This window comes from Octodon degus, unplaced genomic scaffold, assembly GCF_000260255.1.
Source record: "Octodon degus isolate 3935 unplaced genomic scaffold, OctDeg1.0 scaffold00250, whole genome shotgun sequence".
NCBI lineage: Eukaryota > Metazoa > Chordata > Mammalia > Rodentia > Octodontidae > Octodon > Octodon degus.
The window spans coordinates 2,302,886-2,322,501 of NW_004524826.1; the positions used below are offsets into that span (position 1 = coordinate 2,302,886).

At 43.3% G+C, this 19,616-nt stretch overlaps 1 protein-coding gene and 1 long non-coding RNA gene across 3 annotated transcripts in view; one reads left to right on the plus strand and one right to left on the minus strand.

Annotated features, from left to right (window-relative positions):
* The window catches only part of Dpt (dermatopontin), a 32,405-nt gene extending 26,329 nt beyond the window's left edge, over positions 1-6,076 (minus strand). Inside the window, exon 1 of the mRNA XM_004646053.3 lies at positions 5,690-6,076. Within this exon, the coding sequence (XP_004646110.1) occupies positions 5,690-5,994 (305 nt within the window). The 5' untranslated portion in view covers positions 5,995-6,076. The remainder of the gene's footprint in view (positions 1-5,689) is intronic.
* The window catches only part of LOC111813976, a 62,727-nt gene continuing 48,591 nt past the window's right edge, over positions 5,481-19,616 (plus strand). For both annotated transcript variants that reach the window (XR_002819079.1, XR_002819080.1), the window contains exons 1-2: positions 5,481-5,585; positions 8,275-8,457. This is a non-coding gene — a long non-coding RNA (uncharacterized LOC111813976). The remainder of the gene's footprint in view (positions 5,586-8,274; positions 8,458-19,616) is intronic.

A 19,616-nucleotide genomic window follows, 5' to 3' on the forward strand; every position in this document is an offset into this window, starting at 1 on the left:
TAACTTCATTTCATTCTCACAGTTCTAGAGAATTGCTTCTGTGGATGTAGAAACAGTATCCAAGACTTGGTATTACTTGGGAAAAGAATGAATAAGGGATGCATTTTAAGAATTATTCTGGCCAGGGAGATAGCTCACTGCTGTGTGACTGCTGAAGAGAAACTGAAGTCTAATTTGCCATTTTAAACTCCTAGTTGCCTGTGATAGGTGGCCACTAAAAGTGGAATGATTTCCATGCTCTGCTACTCTGTAAGGATTTAGGGACAGAGGGTTCCACATGGTACCCCACTTTCCAAATCCCTCCTGGATACTCACAAGGAACTCCTTTTCTTTTTCTTTCTTACTCTCCTAATGTCTTCTTTTATGAAGAATTTCATTCTTTCCCTACATGACACGACAATCTTGGATGTATGCAGATCATAGAGAGATAGCTGTTCAACTATCTTAATTATTTTAATTTTGAAGTAATTTCAGATTTACAGATGAATTTTGAAAACACAATATAAAATTCATGTCTATAGCTGGGTGTGGTGCACAGACCTGCAATCCCAGCCCCCAAGAGGCTGAAGCAGGAGGATTTCCATGAGTTTAAGGCCAACCTCAGATTGAAAGTGGGTTCAAGCCCAGCCTGAACTACCCAGTGAGACCTGGTCTCAGAAAAACAAAAAAAATCTAAACAAAATAAATAAAATTCATGTCTACCCTTCCCATAGTGCTAGCCTTCGCAGCATGAGCTTGACATGTTCAGGAACACTGCAAAGTCAATACAGCACCATCCTAATCTGTAAACTTTATTTGAATTTCATTAGTTCTTAGAGTAATATCATGATCCAAACCAGTATAGCATGCAGCATTTAGTCTTTACAGCTCTGAAATCAAGACTTCACTCTTCTATTTCTTAGGTAAATTTGAGATACTAAGATTATTGAGAAGATATGACCTTCATAAAGAACTCATCTTTCAGTGATAGAGAATTGGCAATTCTCTGTCATATGTTAGAGACACTGTGGAAATATCAAAAACCACCCTATGCTGATAAATGTAACAAGACAAAGTGAGGGGTAAGCAATAAAGCTGAGCCCACATTATAGGTATAAGACTATCAAGAATAAAAGACAAAAGAAAAGTGGCTTCCTCTGTCAGAAGAACTGTAAGCTTCCTTGTTGAGCGTGATAGGAACATTGGCTGGGATTTGTAACATTGATCAAGACTGATTCAATCATTGACTCCAAGTGCTGGGGAAATGACACAGCTTAAGTGATTGCCTGCCAAGCACAAGGCCCTGAGTTTAAACCCTGGTATCAGGAACAAAACAAAAGAAAAACAAACAATCATTGACTACATATTTACTGGGAACCTATCATATGCCAGGTCTATCCTAATCATTGATGACATAGTGGTGAATGAGACAAAGTCCTTATGTTCATGAAGCTTATGTTTTGATAACCATAAACAAATACAAACCCAGGAGTGATCCACGTCCTTCAGGAAAGAAAGCATATAGAGGGAGGGAGAAGCTGGTTGAGAAGAGATGGGTGCAGTGTGCACTAAATACTGAGAATGATGAACTGGAACAATTGCTCTGTAGTTTACAAAGCCATGGTCTTAATCACAGTTGGGTTCTGGAAACTGAGTTCCTGACCAACAGATGCAGCTTCAAATTTACCTTGATGCTGACAAAGCTCTTGGGATAAGTCTCTTCTGTATTGTGTGGACTGTCACTGATGAATTAATAAATTCATCTCTAAGACAAATTGATGCTTTAAAACATCTTAGTGGGATTCCCTGTAGCACAGGAGGGGAAAAGATATGAATACCCAGAGCACTGTTCTTCCAAACACTGCTCCATGCAAAGCTGCTTGCCCAACATGAGCCTCACCAGATGCCATGTTCTCTGTCTTTATTGGCTGTCCATTCTTAGGATACCATGTGGCAAGCATTGTTTTGGAGTTGGATTTGCCTTAGTGTTTTCAGCTTTATCCTGTAAGCATCGCAGGAACACCTCCCACAGCTGGTGAGGTGGAGCCCGCGCTTTTTGTCTTTTTCTCTTTGACAGGGTGAAAGAGCTGAGTTGCTAAACCCACAGCATTCAGAGATCATTCAATCCCGAGCAGTGAACTTTGCTTTCTTGATACCCAGCCCAGTGCTGCTTCTCCCCAGGGCAGCTCAGCCTCACAAGATAATTCCAGCCTCACCTTGTGCCACACACGGCCCATAATTCTGCAGCCTGGGCCAACCCAAGTCAGAGAAACCAGGCAGGCCCCAAGAATGCAAGGCTCTTGTGGGAGCCCAGGTTCCCGATACTGGCTGTGATGGAACCTAACTTCCCTGCTTCAGAGTCTGGCATCTGAAGAGATGCTGTTCAGCACAGAAACTGAAACAAAGAGGGGCAGTATAGGTGACTCAGCTGCAGCTTTTAAAGATGATGCCCATTAGCAAGTTTTTCAGCAGTTCCTATTATTGTTAAGTTTGTATTCCCAGACTCCTTTCTCACTTAAAATAAACCTTAAAGCTAATTTGCTTATAAAAGTCAGCCAAGTTGCACAGAACCATCAACAATTCCTCCTCCCCCAGAACAGATTAAGAGGATGCAGCCATGAAAGATGTAATTGCTCCCAGACTGTGAGCGTTTTCTTTCCTTCCAAATTTTTCACTGCAACTGGAGTCTGAATTCAAAATCATAACCACCTAAAAAAGGTGCCTGGAAAGGGGATTGGGATCATTCTTGGGATCCTTCCTCCTATATTGAGGAAGCTGCTTGGCTTGTTTGTGAGTTTTCAGTCCTGTGATTAATGGAGGGGAGCAGGCGGCAATAGAGGATAGAAAGGAAAGGAAAAACACCTCCACCCTGTCTCCTGCGAACACAGAGGAAGTGGAAGGGAGGTGCTTTTCAGTCCACCCCCCACAGACCAAACAAAAGCAGTTTTTCACCTTATTCTTTTGGTTTTCTTAAGATATTTCAGAACTTCATGACAAACCAGTCACAACTTGGCAAGCTCAAAACTAAACACTGTTTGGCTTTTCTCCGTAACAGGGATGAACACAGAAGCAGGAACATGAGAAAAACCCAGTGTACTTTGAGCATGAGCCACACCCCTTTGGAGGCTTCCAGATGATACTGTCTGAGTGCTCATTTTCCAAATGAGACAGGAGCCTGGAGAGCTGAGCCCTGGGTCTAGGTCATGGTCCAGGCCCAGGCCCTCTGACTCAGAGCCCAGGGATCCCTCGTTAGTGTCTGAGAAACGTCCTGTGCCTGCTGCTGTACTGTGGCTCTGAGAAAGGGTGTTAAAAGAGGCCTTGTCCACATGAAAGGTCCACTGAAATGGGAGGACTGGAGAGACAGTTGTAAGTAGGTCAATGTCATGCTCTGCACTAGGCTATGGGAAGTCACTGGAGCCTATCCTGAGGCCAGCCTGCTCTCTGAGTCAGCCATCTGTCTGAAGGGGTTTAGGATCACCTAATATCCTTACCAGAAGCTGTAGGGGTGGTTGTAAAGGCATAATAAAGGCTATCTCAGCAGTGTCTGCTGTCCTGATGCCCAGCCTACAGCTGCCTCCAGGACCCTCTGCCCACCCCTCCCATGAGCTTCTGGGACCCTCCTTGGTCATGGTAATCAAACTGAACCCCCTAGGACTGAGTGTCTGCCAAGATTCTGCAGGACCTTCCCTCCAGCCTCCAAGGGAACCAGCTTGAATCTGGTCCATGGCCCTGGTTCTGCTGATGGAGATGCAGCTGTGGGTTTGGAGTCTGCACTGTGCTGGGGCAGTTGGCTCTTGGGAACCCACCAAGGTGGCTGAGCACACACTCTTTGAGGTTATGTCTTTCTGGATCCAAATCCAGCTTTCCAGCCAAGAAAAAGTACTTGATCTCTCAACCACAGTTTTTCCTTCTAAAAGTGAGTTATAGATTTGTTTTGAGCATTAAAGTGAGATAACCCACGTGTGGCTAGCATGGGGCCAGACAGGATAGGCAGCAGTGCCTAGAAGCTGTTTTCAGGAGAAATCCCTCTTTTGCTCAGCTCCTTCACCAATAGCATTTTTTTTTCTTCTGGGATTTCTAGTTTTTGGACCAAGGTAGGACAGGAAAAAATAAAGATAGGGAGAAAGGAGGCAGGGAAAAATGTAATTTAAAATTGTACTTTTAAGAGACACTGCAGCTCTAGGATACAAAAATGACTCAAGTCCAATTTAAATTTTCTCTTCTCTCCTCCTGAGACATAGTAAACCTGAGTGATTCTCTTTCACCTGCAAATTGGCCTTGTCATCTTTGAGTAGACCACCCCCTCTTTTCACCTGTAAACTGCGCTTCCTCTTGCACCCCCAGGGAAGCAGCAATGCTAATGAGCAACATAGCTCAACTTGGGACCACGTAGAAGTCAACCCAACACAGTCTGCCAGCCGGCTGGTCAGACAGACAGTGTGAACAGCATCCCAGATCGCCTGTCTGGAAGGCACACTCAAGGCCACATAAAGATACTCAGCGCCCTGTATCATGCTCTGCCTTTCTTGAGAGTGTGCGCTCTATTTCTTTGTGTGTGTACTTCCAAATTTCTGTCCAATAGATTCTTTTGTGCCTTTTAATGACACATCTGGAAAATTCTTTTTTCTACAGCAGAAGTCAGCAAGCCTACAACTTAATTCTGAGGTCAGTGTGGGTCTAAGTTTCTTATCTGGGTGGGAATCTCCTTGCCCTCTGTCAGGTGATAGGACTCTTAGGATTTGGTGCTTGACCACTGCCGCACCCTCCCAGAGCTGCTCCACAGATAGCACCTGGGGCAGCCTACCAGCTGGGCTTGCCCCTTCCTGCCCGGTCTCCCCAAGCATCAGCCTCCAACCTCTCCCTTCTGCAGTCCAGGCTGCACTTGGTGTCTGTGCATAACTGGTTGACAATCAGTGGCTTCTAGGACAAGCTCTGACCAAGAACCAGGGCTTGAACCCAGTCACTTTTCACAGAGAAGTATAAACTGGAACCATTCGCGATGTTGACTAGGGCAGACTGCAAGTCAAGGAGAGGCAGAACCTCTCTCTAAAAGCTTTTAGTAAACTATATTCTGACCACAGAAGCCACTTGAAGTTTGGACAGAGGAGAAAATCACAGTACTCATAATTGAGAGAACACAGTTAATCAGGGCAACAGAAAACTATTTAATTTCAGAAATCTTTGCTTCAATTTCTTTGTCTTCTCCCTGCTTCACTTGCTCTAAATCATTTCTCAAACTATCTTTGCTGAGTGTTCAATTGTTTATTCCCCTTAACAACTGTGGACTAGTACTTTTGTTACACAATACAAACAAAACACCTCAAAATGAACATGTTTCTCTGATGTTGCAACAATGTTTAATTACTGAAAATATTCTTAAGTAAGTTCAATTCTTGTACCTGTTGTTCTCTGCAGTCTGGTAAACATGTTGCAGACCAGTACGAGCCCTGCCTGGATAAAACCAAGACTAGAGCTGCCTGTGCAATGAACAGAATCACAAATGACTTCACATGCCATGAACACCCTCATCCCGGCCTTGTCCTATCACGTCTGTTCCCTGGGAGAGCTATCCCACCCAGAGCACATACTGTAACCATCTGGTCCAGGTAGGATTTGCCCTAGTTACAGGCACTGTTATTCTCTAAGAGGCCAATGTCTTCCTGCGGGTGTGCGGAGCCATCCCAGCCCAAGCGCAGCAGCTGCTTCTTACCATTCCATGCCAGCCCTGTTGATCTCCTCCCACCAGCACTCCGTGGGCTCCCCGAGGGTCTGGGGAGTGGGCATGCACTCGTAGTTCCACTGTCTATCAGAACCTTCCTTCTTGCTGAAGATGCTCCTCACAGCCATCACCACCTGCCCAGGGGGACACTGGTAGCTGAAGCCCTGCCGGTGCAGATTCACCCAGCCATCATCACCGTAGTCATGGTATTGCTGGTATGGGTACCCGTAGTCACCATACTGGCCCCAGGCCACAGAGACCAGTGACAGAAGTGCCCAGAGAAGAGTGAGGTCCATGCCGCCTGATTGTTGGCAAAAAAGTGTCACCCTAGGTTTCCTGGGCTGACTTTTATACAGCTGCTGCAGACATGTGGCTTCCAGATGCGGGTGCAAAGGATCCAGATGCAGTATGTCATTGCTTAAGCAAAACTTCTCCAAGCTGAGAATTTGGCCATGAGTACATTCGGCTTGTCTTAAGGTGGAATTTTAGGAATATACAGGGAAAGTGTAAGTTGCAGAAGTTTGTGGGAGAAAGAACAATTTTCCAGCAAGTGACAAGAGCCAACTGCCTGCTCCCCTTACAAACATTTGTTTTAAAAGACTGATCAACAGCAGCTTCATTCTCGTTTCACCACAATTCGCTCTGGGGTCCCACCCGTGCCTGCATTTATACTCCAGCAAAGCCTTCTACGATTGGACAAATATCTGGAGAGATTTTCAAAATATACAAAAATGCTAGGAGGAAGACACAAGTCATTTGCATTCCTGCCCACCTGGATGTCTGGTATCTTTCACGTTCTCAGCCAAACACCTTCTTTCCTCTGGTATAAGTATGTGGGTGCCAGTGTGCAGGACTGAGTCGAGAATTGCTCAGTTGTATTGGAACCCTATGGGCCTGTGGGGAGACCAGGAGGCAGTACTCCGTGCCTAAGCCTCTGCCTATGCTACCAAAATTGGGGCTACCCACATCTAGAAACTGCTCTGCCCTCAGGTATATATTGGGTTAAATCAGGGCACACCCACTTTTTATGGCTTTTGCTTTCACACCGTGTATTCTTTCAGGATACAATTTACACATATGAAAATAAACACCTTTTAAGTGTTGTAGCATACAGGCATGGTAGCAGCACCATAAAAACAAAACAGGTCCACCAATCTATCTCCTATAGTCAAATCCTTCTGCACACTCAGCCTCTGGTGATCAGCCATCTGCTTTCTGTCACTCTAGTTTCACCTATCACAGAAAGTCAAATATAAGTTCTCCTGGGCCAGCCAGATAGCTCAGTGGATTAAAGCACTTGCTTAGGCAGATGTAGGGACTGGGGTTCAATCACTGGGGTACAGTGTCACCCCTCCACCCTGCTCCTTGGGACTCACTGAGACTGAGATTGAGACTGGGTGTGCTGGTGCACCCCTGTAATCCTAGTACTTGGGAGGCTGAAAACAGGAGAGAGTCCAATCTGTGTAGTCAGAACCTGTAGACCTTGTAATATATATATATATATATATATCCTCCCTATCTTTTCTGTGTGCTTTGTCCAATTCCTTGTTCAGAACACCAGGAACACAGAAAGAATTTCTTTGGGACCTGACACCAGTAGCAAGGCCAGATGCCATCTTTGCATTCTTCTTCCACCTAGCTCAGCACTGTGGAGACTCATTCCTGTCATGTGTGTCATCGACGGTTGATTATTTTGATGTCTAAGTATTGTTCCACATAGAGTTGAGTGGTAGAGTGCTTATACTTTTACCATGTAGAAGACATTGGGGTTTCTAGTTTATGTGAGTTAATTATGTATAACCACATAGAAGTAATTATGACTCAAATTATTATAACTCTGTATAAGTTTCATGTGAATAGTTTTTTCACTTGCATAGATACCTAGGACCTGGGCTATATTGTTTATGTTTTTGATTTTTGGAGTATTGGGAATTGAAACCACATCCTTCACACTGAGTTCCCCTTTTTTAATTTATCTTTTTGCCTGTTATTGTTTACAAAATTGGATGAAAACTAAGAATGATATAATTTAATTAGCCACAGGCATAAGCTCAAATGAGGACATTTCAACTTAGAATTGAATTTGGGAAACTTTGGCAAATTCCTATTATAAATTTTTTAAGTTAATACATTTTTTCAGTATATACTGATTATATTTATCACAGAAAGTCTACATAGGTAGCAAATACATCTTCATTCCTTTCCCATTCCCTACCTCTCCCATTCCTCACTCCTGATTCCATTTCTTGGTCTCTTTTATTTGCAAAAGTTCTCCTTCAATTTTTCAATCCCTTTTTCCCATCCTCTTTCCCTCCCTCACCTCCCCACTCCCTCTAGCTCCTTTAAAGTTTAATTTTGAGACAGAGTCTCAGAAAGTTGCTACATTGTCCAGGCAGGTTGAGCTTAAGCTTGTGATCCTTTTGCTTCTGCTTCCAAGAGTACTGGAATCACAGGTACCCACCAGGATATCCCGCTGAATATATATGAGATCTCTATTTTCTGCAGCCCTCTCTTATATGACAGGTATAACTGCCATTGTTTCTGTAGTTACTCAGAGCCCCTGTGCCTTGTCCTAGGAGTGGAATCCAGGAAAGCATATTTTGACAAGATTTACGGAGGTCTGATGCATGCTAACATAAGAAGCCAGTAGAAGACACCTTGGAACACCCTGTCTGGATCTCAGAGTTCTCTTCCCAGGAGGTAACACAGCAGTGCAGCGGCCTATCTGTGTGGTCCAACTCATTCACTAGCCCACATAGGTAAGCCCTGAGTTCTATCACTTCTTAGAAGATCAAGGAAACTGCAATATTTCTCCATAGAATATTAAAGTTTGTTCAGCAGAAGAAGGTTAAAATTCAGGGACACTTTCTGCTTCCCTTCCCTTTTCTACAGACAAGACATAAACCCTGCTTTGCTGGAGGCAGCTTTTATCAGCTCCGAGCCAGGGGCTGGGGATCTCTAGGCAAGGCTCGCTCCATAAACTCCTTTCCAGGTGGGCTCTTTCTGTGGTTTGCGCACACTTCTCGCTTTTGTCTTGTCATTTCTCTTAGATGTATTACTTGTTGTCTCAAGGCGTATGCAATTATCTTGCTTTGGCCATTTCTTCTGATTTCATTGTCCTCTCGAGGTCCCCACATACATGTAAAATTCGAGAGACTTGTATTCCTTTCTCCTGTTCTGCTCTATTATGTTAGTTTGATTTCCAGTCCTGCCAAAATGCCAAGCAATGAGCAAGGGGGACTTTTATTTGCTGAAATAGCTAACGAACTGAGATCCTTTGGAGACATGCCTCCTCTAGCATTTGAAAACACAAATGGCTGATCTGTTCTCCTTCTTCTTCTCCCCTTTTCTCTCTTATTCTTTGCTTCCTTTTTAAAATACCTTTTTTGATATGTAATTCACCTACCCTAAAAATTACCTTTTAAGATACCTAATTCAATGTTTTTTAGTGTATTCAGAGTAGTATAATTATGACCACAATCAGATCTAGAACACTTCAGCCACCCAGCAAGAAATCCTATACCCCAGGCAACAACTGATCTACTTAATTTAGTATTTCTATAGATTTGTCTATTCTATCCAGTTCTGATAAACAGAATCATTCAAGATGTGATCACTCATGACTGACTTCTTTTACCACTTCCAAGATTCATCCAACTTATAGCTTATATTTGTAGTTCATTCATTTTTATTGCCATAAATAGAGTGTGGATGTATCAATTCACTTATCCATTCATATGACTGAAGGACTTCTGGGTTATGTTCACCTTTTGGGAACACTTGTGTTTAAGTTTTCGCACAGGTGTTTTCATACCGCTTGGGTATGTGTCCAAGAATGGAAGTTGGGCAAATCATAACTGTGTGTTTAACCTTATGAGGAGCTTCCCACGTTCCAAAGTAATGCGCAGATCCTGACCAGTAAATCAGGGTTCCTGCTTCTCCTCATCCTCATCAGCACTAGCTTTTAGGCCTTGGGTTCTTCTAGAAGCTGTGGAATCCCACAGCTATTCTGCTGATGCTTTTGGAAGCCATTTCCACTTTTATCTGGCAGCTTCCTCAGATATACAAGCTCTGAGAGATTTAAATATAATGCTTTGGCCTATTCTCATGGAGAGGCCCCCCATGTAGCCCTAAAATCCACTCATCCTCAGAGTTTCTTTCATACTTTCATAGTTGGGTAAATCCTGAACATTGGAAAGGAGTGTCATAGATCACAGGTTTTCTTGAGTCTACCTAAATCTAGTAAAGCATTCTGGATGTGACCTATAGGCTCCATGGAGAGGGGATGTTTGAGCTCTCACCAGGTAAGGCTTATCCTGATGCCTGGATAGAGCTTGTATACCCCAACAAAGTGATGCTGAGCCTGAGATATGGCTGAGAGTTGCTTGGGTTCCATTTTTGCACACTGAATTCTCTGCCCCTTTGACTCTTGTGTATAGTCAAATTTTGGCTATATCACTAAGGGCCAAATTATAAAGTCTTTATGTATATACTTCAGAAATTCCATGGTGTCTACTGAGCCATCTGTATTTCCCTTCTTGAAAGATTGTTTCCCAGTTTATCTGGGGAAGGTTGCCACTCTGCAAGACTCATTATTTTCCTAAGATCTTTTGTGAAACTCATCATTATGCCATTTGAAGTTAGTCTGGAGAATTAACTTTTTTTTTCTAGTTCTGGTACCAGGGCTAGAAATCAGGACCTCAAGCTTGCCAGGCAAGCGCTTGTATAGCTAAGCCCTTGAAGTTAGTCTTGAGAGCTACCAATGAGGTTGCAAATGCTCATAGTGGAGACAGTAGGACAATTACTGAGCACTGAAGTTGAGGAAAGAGGATAGAGAAGATTGAGAAGGGTAGGAGAGGTAGACTGCTGTGTGTTAGATCTCTCCCATGTACTGTGGTGATAGACTAATTAATCTCCCATCAGTTCTAGTATAACCATTTTGTGGTTGAGAAAATAGAAGTTCACAGATCACTTATAACTCATCTCAGTTTTCATAGCTAGTACACTGTACAAGGAAACTTGAATGAATGTTTCTTTCTTTCTCTTAGCGAGATTATGTGTCAGCTCAGGTGTCCAAGACTCATGGTTGGACATCAGAACAGTGGCAGGTAGTACTGAGGAGAATAGGGATTCCTGGATTCCAAATATTTGATCTAGATTCCTGAGTTTAACTCACTAACACACTATTTATTCACATTTGGGGACAGACAGTCCTTGGCTATGGAGTCTTTTTTACAGTATGGGGATTGAATCCAGGTATGCTCTGTCACTGAGCTACATTTCCAGGCTTATTTTTGAGACAGGGTCTCACTAAGTTGCCCCAGCAGGAGTCAAACTGTTAGTAGATGCTAGTACTACAGGCTTCTTTCTAGGCCCTTGATGCTCTTGAAGAAAGAACTGAAAAACACAGAAAAAGCAGTAAGGGGATGGATTCATTGAACTTAGAAAAAGGCATGCCCTATAAGTTGAGAGTTGGTTGCTGAAGAGGGCCCACAACAGCCCCAAGGATAAAAGAAAAGGGGTCTTTAATACCCCAAATGCCAGAGTCATCTCCCCCATTCAGCCCCCTATTCAAGTATGGTATTAGGACAACCGTCTTATCAAAAATTCATTATCTTCACACCACATGTAAATTAAGGGTCAGGAACCATGTCTTTTCATTGGTCAAGCCCATACGTAAATGAAGGATTGAGAACAGCATCTTTTTCTTGGTCCTGTGAAAATCATCAGATCCTATTGTAGGATTATAAAAGGTGCTTTGCTTTGCTTTGCTTCCTTTCTTTTCTTTTTGTATTTTAGGGAAGGGTCTACAGGGTGTTCAGGGTCTTGTTACTAGATTGGACTCCTAGTAATCCACCTGTTTACAGCTTCTGAAGAGCTGGGATTACAGGTGCGCACCACCATGCCCAGTCTCAATTGCCATCTCAGCATGCCCTGTGGGTGGGACTGGCATGGCAGGTCCAGAGATCGAACTCCCGGCCCCTGTACCTGCTTGCAGGTGCTTTAATCTGCTGAGCTATTTGGCCAGCCCAAAAGGTGCTTTTCTGATTGGTTCTATGAACAGTGTTCAGGACCCTTAAACTTTAAACCTTTTGGGGTACCATGTTATGTATGTGTATTCTCTTCTTTGGCGTAACATCTCACCCAGCTGGTGAGCTGTGTTTCTATGACTTTATTCCTGACACATTTTCCCCAGTCAGCTGTCCAGTTTTCTTATCCCTATTCCTCATGCCTTGGCCTCTCTCAGCGCTGACATTATAGGTACAGGTATGTCCTCTATATACTGTAGGATGCTAACCAGCATCTCTGGCCTCTGTCCACAAGATTCCAGTAGCTTCTCTGCTTCCATTTCATCCATCAGTGTCTCTACATATTGCTGCAAGTCTCCTGGGGAACAAAATTATCTCTGGTTGAGTGCTGTTTAGTTAGGAAAAAGCACGTTATCTCTGTTTTATCACCTGTAAGATGGAAGCTTGTCAAAATGCTTGTTATTTAGCACAAGACTATAGTGAAATACACATCAAGTAATAGTCTTGCAAATCCTTTTAAAATTATAAAGCATGATTTAAAAGTGAATTGTCACTATAGCTTCAGAAAAGTAGTAGAAACTGGAGTTGAGGGCCTCCTCACCAGTCAATGTCACAAGCACCCCTGGGCTTGTGTGGATGAGAGGCTGGAGGGTTTGAGAAAGGTAAGGCTGCAGGATGGGGTCTCATCACTCTCAGGCTCCATGAGTTGTGCACATGGGTGTGTTCACAGAGGTCCCTGAGAATAAGTGTGCAGGGAGAAGTGGCAGAACAGGGCTGGGCACTGAGTGGACAGGATTCAGAGGGCCTGGGGCAGCCTGCCCGAGGAGGAGCCATCTTTCTGTAGAGCTGGATCCAGGATGATGTCTTGGGGATAGGTTGTTGTGGGATGATGCAAAACCCAGTGAACTCTGAGATGCCCAAGGGAGGAAACGCCTACATCTCAGTGCCCAACTAGTAACCCAGGATGTGTCAGGAGGAACAAAACTGAGACATGTAGGCTCCTTAGGGAAGTTGTTCTATTAACTGGAGTAAGTTCTCAGATGGGGCGGCACAGAGACCACAGCACCTATTGGACATGCTAGAGAATGACTCGAAGGAATGCCCGATGGGGAGATTTGGATACAAAATATGGGCAAACAGAGAACACAATTCAGTCTGAAAATATTCCTGTGATTCCAAGACCAACTTTCTCACATGAAATCATCTTTCTAAGTGCTCAAGCCTGAATTTGGTGAAATGAATAACAGTACCTTTCATTTGTGTAACATTTTGCATAACAGATGTATGACACAGTCTCTCCGCTAGAGTGAACTTGATACATATTTATACTTTTCCATTTACAAGGGTTAAACATGATCTGGGTTCAAACTAGTTTTATTATTTCCATTTTACTAACTTAGAAATAAAGGTTTTGAAAGAAAGAGAGAGTGATGTTCAAAATCAGAGGACACTGGGTGATAAGATCTCTACCCTGGAAGCCATCCTGTTTGCGGTGAAGATCCTCTGCACCGACCTTGCTCCTATAGTCCGCCCAGAGATGGCTGGTCTCTCAGAGGACCCAGCATCTTGGGATTCGGTGAACATGTCTTTTAGGGAGGCAAGGTGCTTAGGGTGTGTTGGAAGATCCAGTTTGTATCATTCACCAGCTCCTTTCTTCGGGCTCTCCTGGTGTTGGGAGGATGGGCTCCAGGATGCAGTAGAAGTGTGTTCTGTAAGAGTAACTTTCCCCTGTTCCATCCTCTGTTCTCACCTAGCTTATTCTTTAACCAAGATTTATGTTCATGTACCCTTTGAGTGTCATACTTAAGTTCAGTATCTCTTAACCATACACATGCATGTTTTCCTGATTCCTGTACCTGTAGATTCATACTTCCTTTACATTGTACTTCATATAAATGGGTTTCTGATGCTGAACTTGATCATTTGAGAAGCCTACTGTCTCTACCAGTTGTAGAAATTCACTCTCACTCTCAAGAATTGACACGTATAGCAAGGCATTGTGGCCCATACCTATAATTCCAGCACTCTGAGTGGCTGATACAGGAGGATCACCAATTCTTCCCTATCCTGGGCAACCTAGTGACACCATGTCTCAAAATATTTTTAAAAATATATTTTGCTTTGAATGGTTGGGGATGTAATTGAATGCGAGGTTCATTGGTTCAATTTTCAGTACCATGATGAAAAGTATTAATGCATGTGCAGTCCACAGTCCACCTGCATCAATCGTATCATGAAAAAATACAAGACAGAAGCCTATGCTCCTAAGCAGCCCTACTGCTGTGGAATCCCTGGAATAGAGTCCTAAATCTGCCTTTTCTATATGTACTCCTGTCACCTTTGTACATAGTAAAGTTCAAGACTCAGGATAAGGTGGGTGCTTCTTGCCTGAGAACAATTCTGACTTTGTGTTCTCCCCCAACTATGAGAAAGATCCAGGCAAACACCTCTCCCAGTGCCCCAGCAGTGGTCAGAGTGTAGGTGGCCCTGTGGCTCCATGGCACGTGGGCCATACCCAGCACTTGGCTGGCCAATCTCATTTTCAGGGAGTGGCCGTCTGCTTCCTGCTCCCACACCACCCACACAGATGGTGACAGAGCAGAGCCAGGGCTGCCGCCCAGGCGGCTGCTCAGCCTCCTCCTCCCTGTCAGCAGCCAGGAGCTCGGCACACATCACACGGATTGCATCTATTTTCTACATCAGCTTTTTAAAACACTGCACTATTAGCACCTACCAAAATAATTCCACACTGCATCAGTGAGCTGGCTGCCCCTGAACACAAGCACTAATAGGGACTGCGGCATTTCTGCTGCATCCCAGCACACACCTGAATGTGTGTGTGTGTGTGTGTGTGTGTGTGCGCGCGCGCGTGCATGCCTCCATGTGCAAATATTCACTCACACACATATGCATACTTTACTTCTGATTTACCAGGCAAATTAAATGATATACTGCATGTAAAGTGCCTAAGACAGAGCTGCCATCTTTAAACAATGATGCATTTTATAAGATTCAGCAAGTCAGGGTCTCCTTGAACTTTCTGCTTCTCTTGTATTTCTTACTTGATGGACCAGGAGGCCTTTTGGGTCCCTTGACCTGTTCTTTGCCCTGTGGCTCCACTGGGCTTGGCCAGTATGAGACACTAGTAGAACAAGAAAGAACAAGAGAGGGGTCATAGTACAAGAGGCGACTGAAAAGTTACAGCAAATGCTTACATTCTTAAAAGACATATTAGAGTAAAAGACACATTGGAATGTATGCCAAGAACAATGGGATACTTGTGCCAAGGAGCAAGGGCATAGTTTGAGTATCTTGAGGTGGTTAGCGGCATTGTCTCTTACATCTTCAATTTAAGCAGTCACTATATAGTTTGATAAAATGACATCAGTCACATTTTCATATCTGTCAAATACAAACATTACAATACGTCCTCATCCACTTTATTCACTGGATCTGGCTCTGTGTGACTGACTTCTAGCTCCTCTCTAAAGTAAAAATGACCATGAGAGGTGAATGTTTTGAATTGATTCAGGACATCAAGATGGCCAGGAGAGTGCAAGCAAGAATGGAAGAGGACATCCAGAACTGCTTCAGAAAGTGGCAAGAATGGACCAGGAAGATAGCTCAGTGGCGTAAGTGCTTGCCTGGCAAGTGCAAGATTCAGCAAGTCATGAGTCAATCCCTGGTACCACAAAAAAAGAAAAAAGAAAGAAAGTGGTAAGAATGATAGGATAAATATATTCAAAGTAAGCAGGGGTTATTGGAGGATGAATCATTGGCCATGTCTCCTACTATAATAATTAAAATAGTGTGATTAGTCACATGTTTTTTATCATACCAGGTATTAATTCCACTGGCTGTTGCTTCACCAAGCCCTGGCTGGCAGCAGTGTGTTTCTCCCTAGATAGCCCTGGCTTTTGTTATCTAGCCCCTCTTCTGAGATGGGTACTTCGGAGAGCTCCAGGACTTCCAGTTCCTCACCCTGCCCTTGAGGAGCTGATCCAGTTGGCCTGGGTTGTTTACCCTTAATGGCCATTCACATACCATCCCCCCTAATAGTGACCTTTGTAATGTTTTCTCTTTAGAAAGTCTTGTGTTGCTTAAAAATACACGAGGAAGATCTTTTGATTTGTCCTTGTATGAGAGTCAGGCTGCTCCACACAGTTCCTACCAACCTGGGGACCTTCCTGGGCAAAGAAACCTAAGTTCTCAATGGCCTGAGGCAGTGACACACACTTTTATACTTGCTGTCTTGAATGTCATCTTTGTATTCTTCAAGGGACACAATATACTCTCTTACCTTTACTAATAAGACTACTACTTCTTAGAGGGAAACCTTCCCCGCGTCACTCGGCTGGTAGAGCAGGTCTGATTTGACATATAAACATTTCTTCTCTTACAATGAGGACTCTGTCTGAATCCCATCAGAATCATTTGAGAGCTTGCAATGCAAATCCCTGGCCCCATTCACAGGTAGGTGCAGTCTAGGGCTGGACCTCCAACATGAGAACCTACAGTGAGTTGTTCTGTTCTCTCTCCCTGGAATGCCTGTCCTTCCTGTCCTGGAAAGCTTCCTTCTCTTTTCAATCTCAGGTTTTGGGGAAACCTTCCTGAACTTGGAAAATTCCATATCTCATACTCTGCTTAAACTTCCTTCCCAGTCAAAACCTGGTATTTATTTGTATAGTTATTTGCTAGCATCTGACTCTCCATGCTAGACTACCAGTTCCAGGAGGACCCGTCCTATCCCTATTTTTACACGTTTGTTTTTCCAGGGTACAGTTCTGCTCTTGGTACACTGTTGATCTTTTATTTAATAACCTGAACCAAATGGCCCCTGAGGTCATGTTGAGTCTTTTGACTCTGAACTACTATTTACATTCAGGAACAAGAAGTAAATTCTGTTTGATGCCTCCTAAGTAATGACATTCAGATCAACAAGTAGCTCAGAAAGTAGTTTTTCTGACATAGTATTCATTGACAGATCATCCCAGGGTCCTCAGCAGCTGCCATCCACTGAGCTAGATGATGAGCTATCTAAAAGCAGGGAACACCCCTGCTGTGTGCCCTAAGGTGTCCCCAGAGCCCAGTTCAGGGACTGGGACACTGCAGCTAGATGCTAGATCAATGTCTTCTTCATGGATGAATTGAAATAGGCCAACGTGAAGGAAGCAAAGCATCTCTCTACTCCTTTCTCCTCAGGAATGCTTTTAGGAATCACTGAAGCAAGATCTGAAATAATGAGGCCTTCTGACTAGTGACATTATGGAGAAAGTGATCAGCAGTGAAGAGTGTACCAGGTGGTAACATCCAAAATGAGATGGCTTCAGGGAGGAAAAGGCAATTCATGGAATGAAGGGACAAAATTGCAAAAGGTATCATGCTTGCAACCCATAGTAACCAATAGCTTCAACTAATTAGAAAAATATCTAATTTCCAAAAATTGCAAACCTCTGGTCTTTTTGATTGTATGCATATAACGGTACCATGAATAGTAGTATCATGTAAAGCTTACTGTCTCTTCCTCTGTTCATAGATGTGTATGTTTATATTTATAACCCATTCAGGGGCCTTCTATGTCAAAGTACAGATTTGTGTGATGGTATGGCCAGGTCAGGCAGCTCGCTGCAGCTGGGCAGCCTGCAGGAAACTCACTGTAACTGATAAGCCTTGATAGCTAATAGTGACTTACACTGACAAGCTCAGTATAGAAAATTATCACTACATGCCGAGATGTTTTGGTTTTAGGAATTTCTATTCAATGCCTTATAGAAGCGCCTGATGGTCTCTTCCCTCTCCGACAAGGATGGCTGCTTTGTTTCACTATAGCCAAAAGTACTAATGGCTTCCTAAATCTAGTGATATAGTAGATTTGTCCTCCCATAATTTCTGTCTACAGAAAATCCAAGGTTGTGACTTCATTTAGAATAAAGATTTTAGCAACTATAATTAGTTGAGAATGTTCTTGTAAAAAGAAGGGAGTACATACATGCACACACAGCAGCTGTCGAGGGGAAGACAGAGGCAAAGACAGGAGGGAGCCAAGAACTCCAAGGGCATTTATTTATTTATTTATTTATCTATTTATTTTTGTGTATTTGGTACAGGGTCTCATGATGCAGCTCGGACTCGTAGTAATCCTCCTGTTTTTAGAAAACAGAAGAGGTTGGGGTGGATTCTTGCCTAGAGACTTCGGAGACAGTGTGATCTCATATTGGATTTTGATGTCTAGAAGGGTGACAGAGTACACAGTTCCTCCTGATCACACCAGGCTCAGCGCTTGCCCCCATTCAGCTTGCCTCGATGGCTGTCCTTCTCTCCATGAGCACATCCTGCCTGCGCACACCTGGGCTGGGGCAGACTGTCAAAGCATCTGCTTCTGGAGCAGCCACTGTGCTGAGAGGCTGCATGGAAAATAAACCCCAGCAGTGAGGGGCAGTGTGCGCTTGGGTGGAGAGAAGGACACTTCCACCTAGAGAATCAAGAATGGGCCAGGGTGGACAGACACCCTTCCTTCCCATCTTCCTTCAGCAGCTTGGAGGCACATTTTGCAAACCTCCAGAGAAATCCAGGTTCCCAACAAAGACACCCACTGGGTAGCGCCTCCTGTTTCTGCCCTCTCCGTGTGTCTCCTTTCCTCTTAAATTTGTGTCTCTGAAATGCAGCTTTAACATTTAGCCCTTGTGAGAGGCTCTTTCAGCACACCTTGAAAGAGAAGTAATAACACTCCAGCAAATTAATTAATGTCGCTGTGGCCTTGGTTTCCTCCTCTGTAGGATGGGAAAATTAAGTTTCTACCTCATCTGTTTGTTTTCAGAAATTAAATTAGTCAAAATTGATAAAATACTTTAAAAATTCCAGGCACACATGAACAATAAACACTGTTAATTTTGTATGTTATAAAGAGATTTATTTCATTTTATTTTTTATTTTAAGGAGAATTAAAAAATAGTAAAGAAAATGAAAAATGATTCAGAATTGCTCTAAAATGATAGGAATTCAACAATGGTTGTTATACTGCATGTTGTTGTCTTCAAATCAGTTGTTCAGATTGGTCAAACAAATTAAAAAGAAGAGAGAAAAAATTCTTCATTACATTCTCATCCATTAGAACAATCTGATAATTATGTAAATACTATAACTTAGAGACTGCAGAAAAATAAAAAAGAGAACATGTGGGGTTTTTTTTTTCTTTAGGGGAAAAGGGTCTGAAAACATATATTGTTTTGCAAGGTCTCTATTCATAAACCCTTCTTTAAAAAAATTCCTGAGTACCATAACAGGAATATTTTGCAAGGAGTACCGAGGATTGAACCCAGGTCCTTCACACTGAGCTACATTCCCAATACTCCTTTTTGGGGTGTGGGGAACAAGGTCTCATTAGTCCAGGCTGGGCTCAAACTTGTAATTCTCCAGCCTTAGCTTTCAGAGTGCTGGGCTTACAGGCTTGCACTGCCACACCCAGATCTCTATTGACTTTTTGGCCAACAGAAGTCAAATGGGTAGTTGGTTAATTTGGTAAGCAAATCTATCACCAGAAAATGCTTTATGGATATATCAAAAGCTGTCATCTGCATGACTGCATCTGGACACTATGCTATCATCTTTTCCTTCTTTATTATATTTAACTATTATGACAACCATCTGAGATGGGATATGTACATTTTAGAATTAACAAAAGTGTCATGATGGGTCAGCCAAATATCTCAGCAGATTAAAGTGCCTGCAACCAGGAGAAGGGGCTGGGGGTTCAATCCCCAGGTCTGCAGTGCTGGCCCCGCCCCCAGGGTGTGTTGAGAAGGCAAGCGAGACTGGGCGTGGTGGCACATGCTTATAATCCCAGCACTTAGGAGGCTGTAAACAGGAGAATCACTACAAGTCTGATCTAG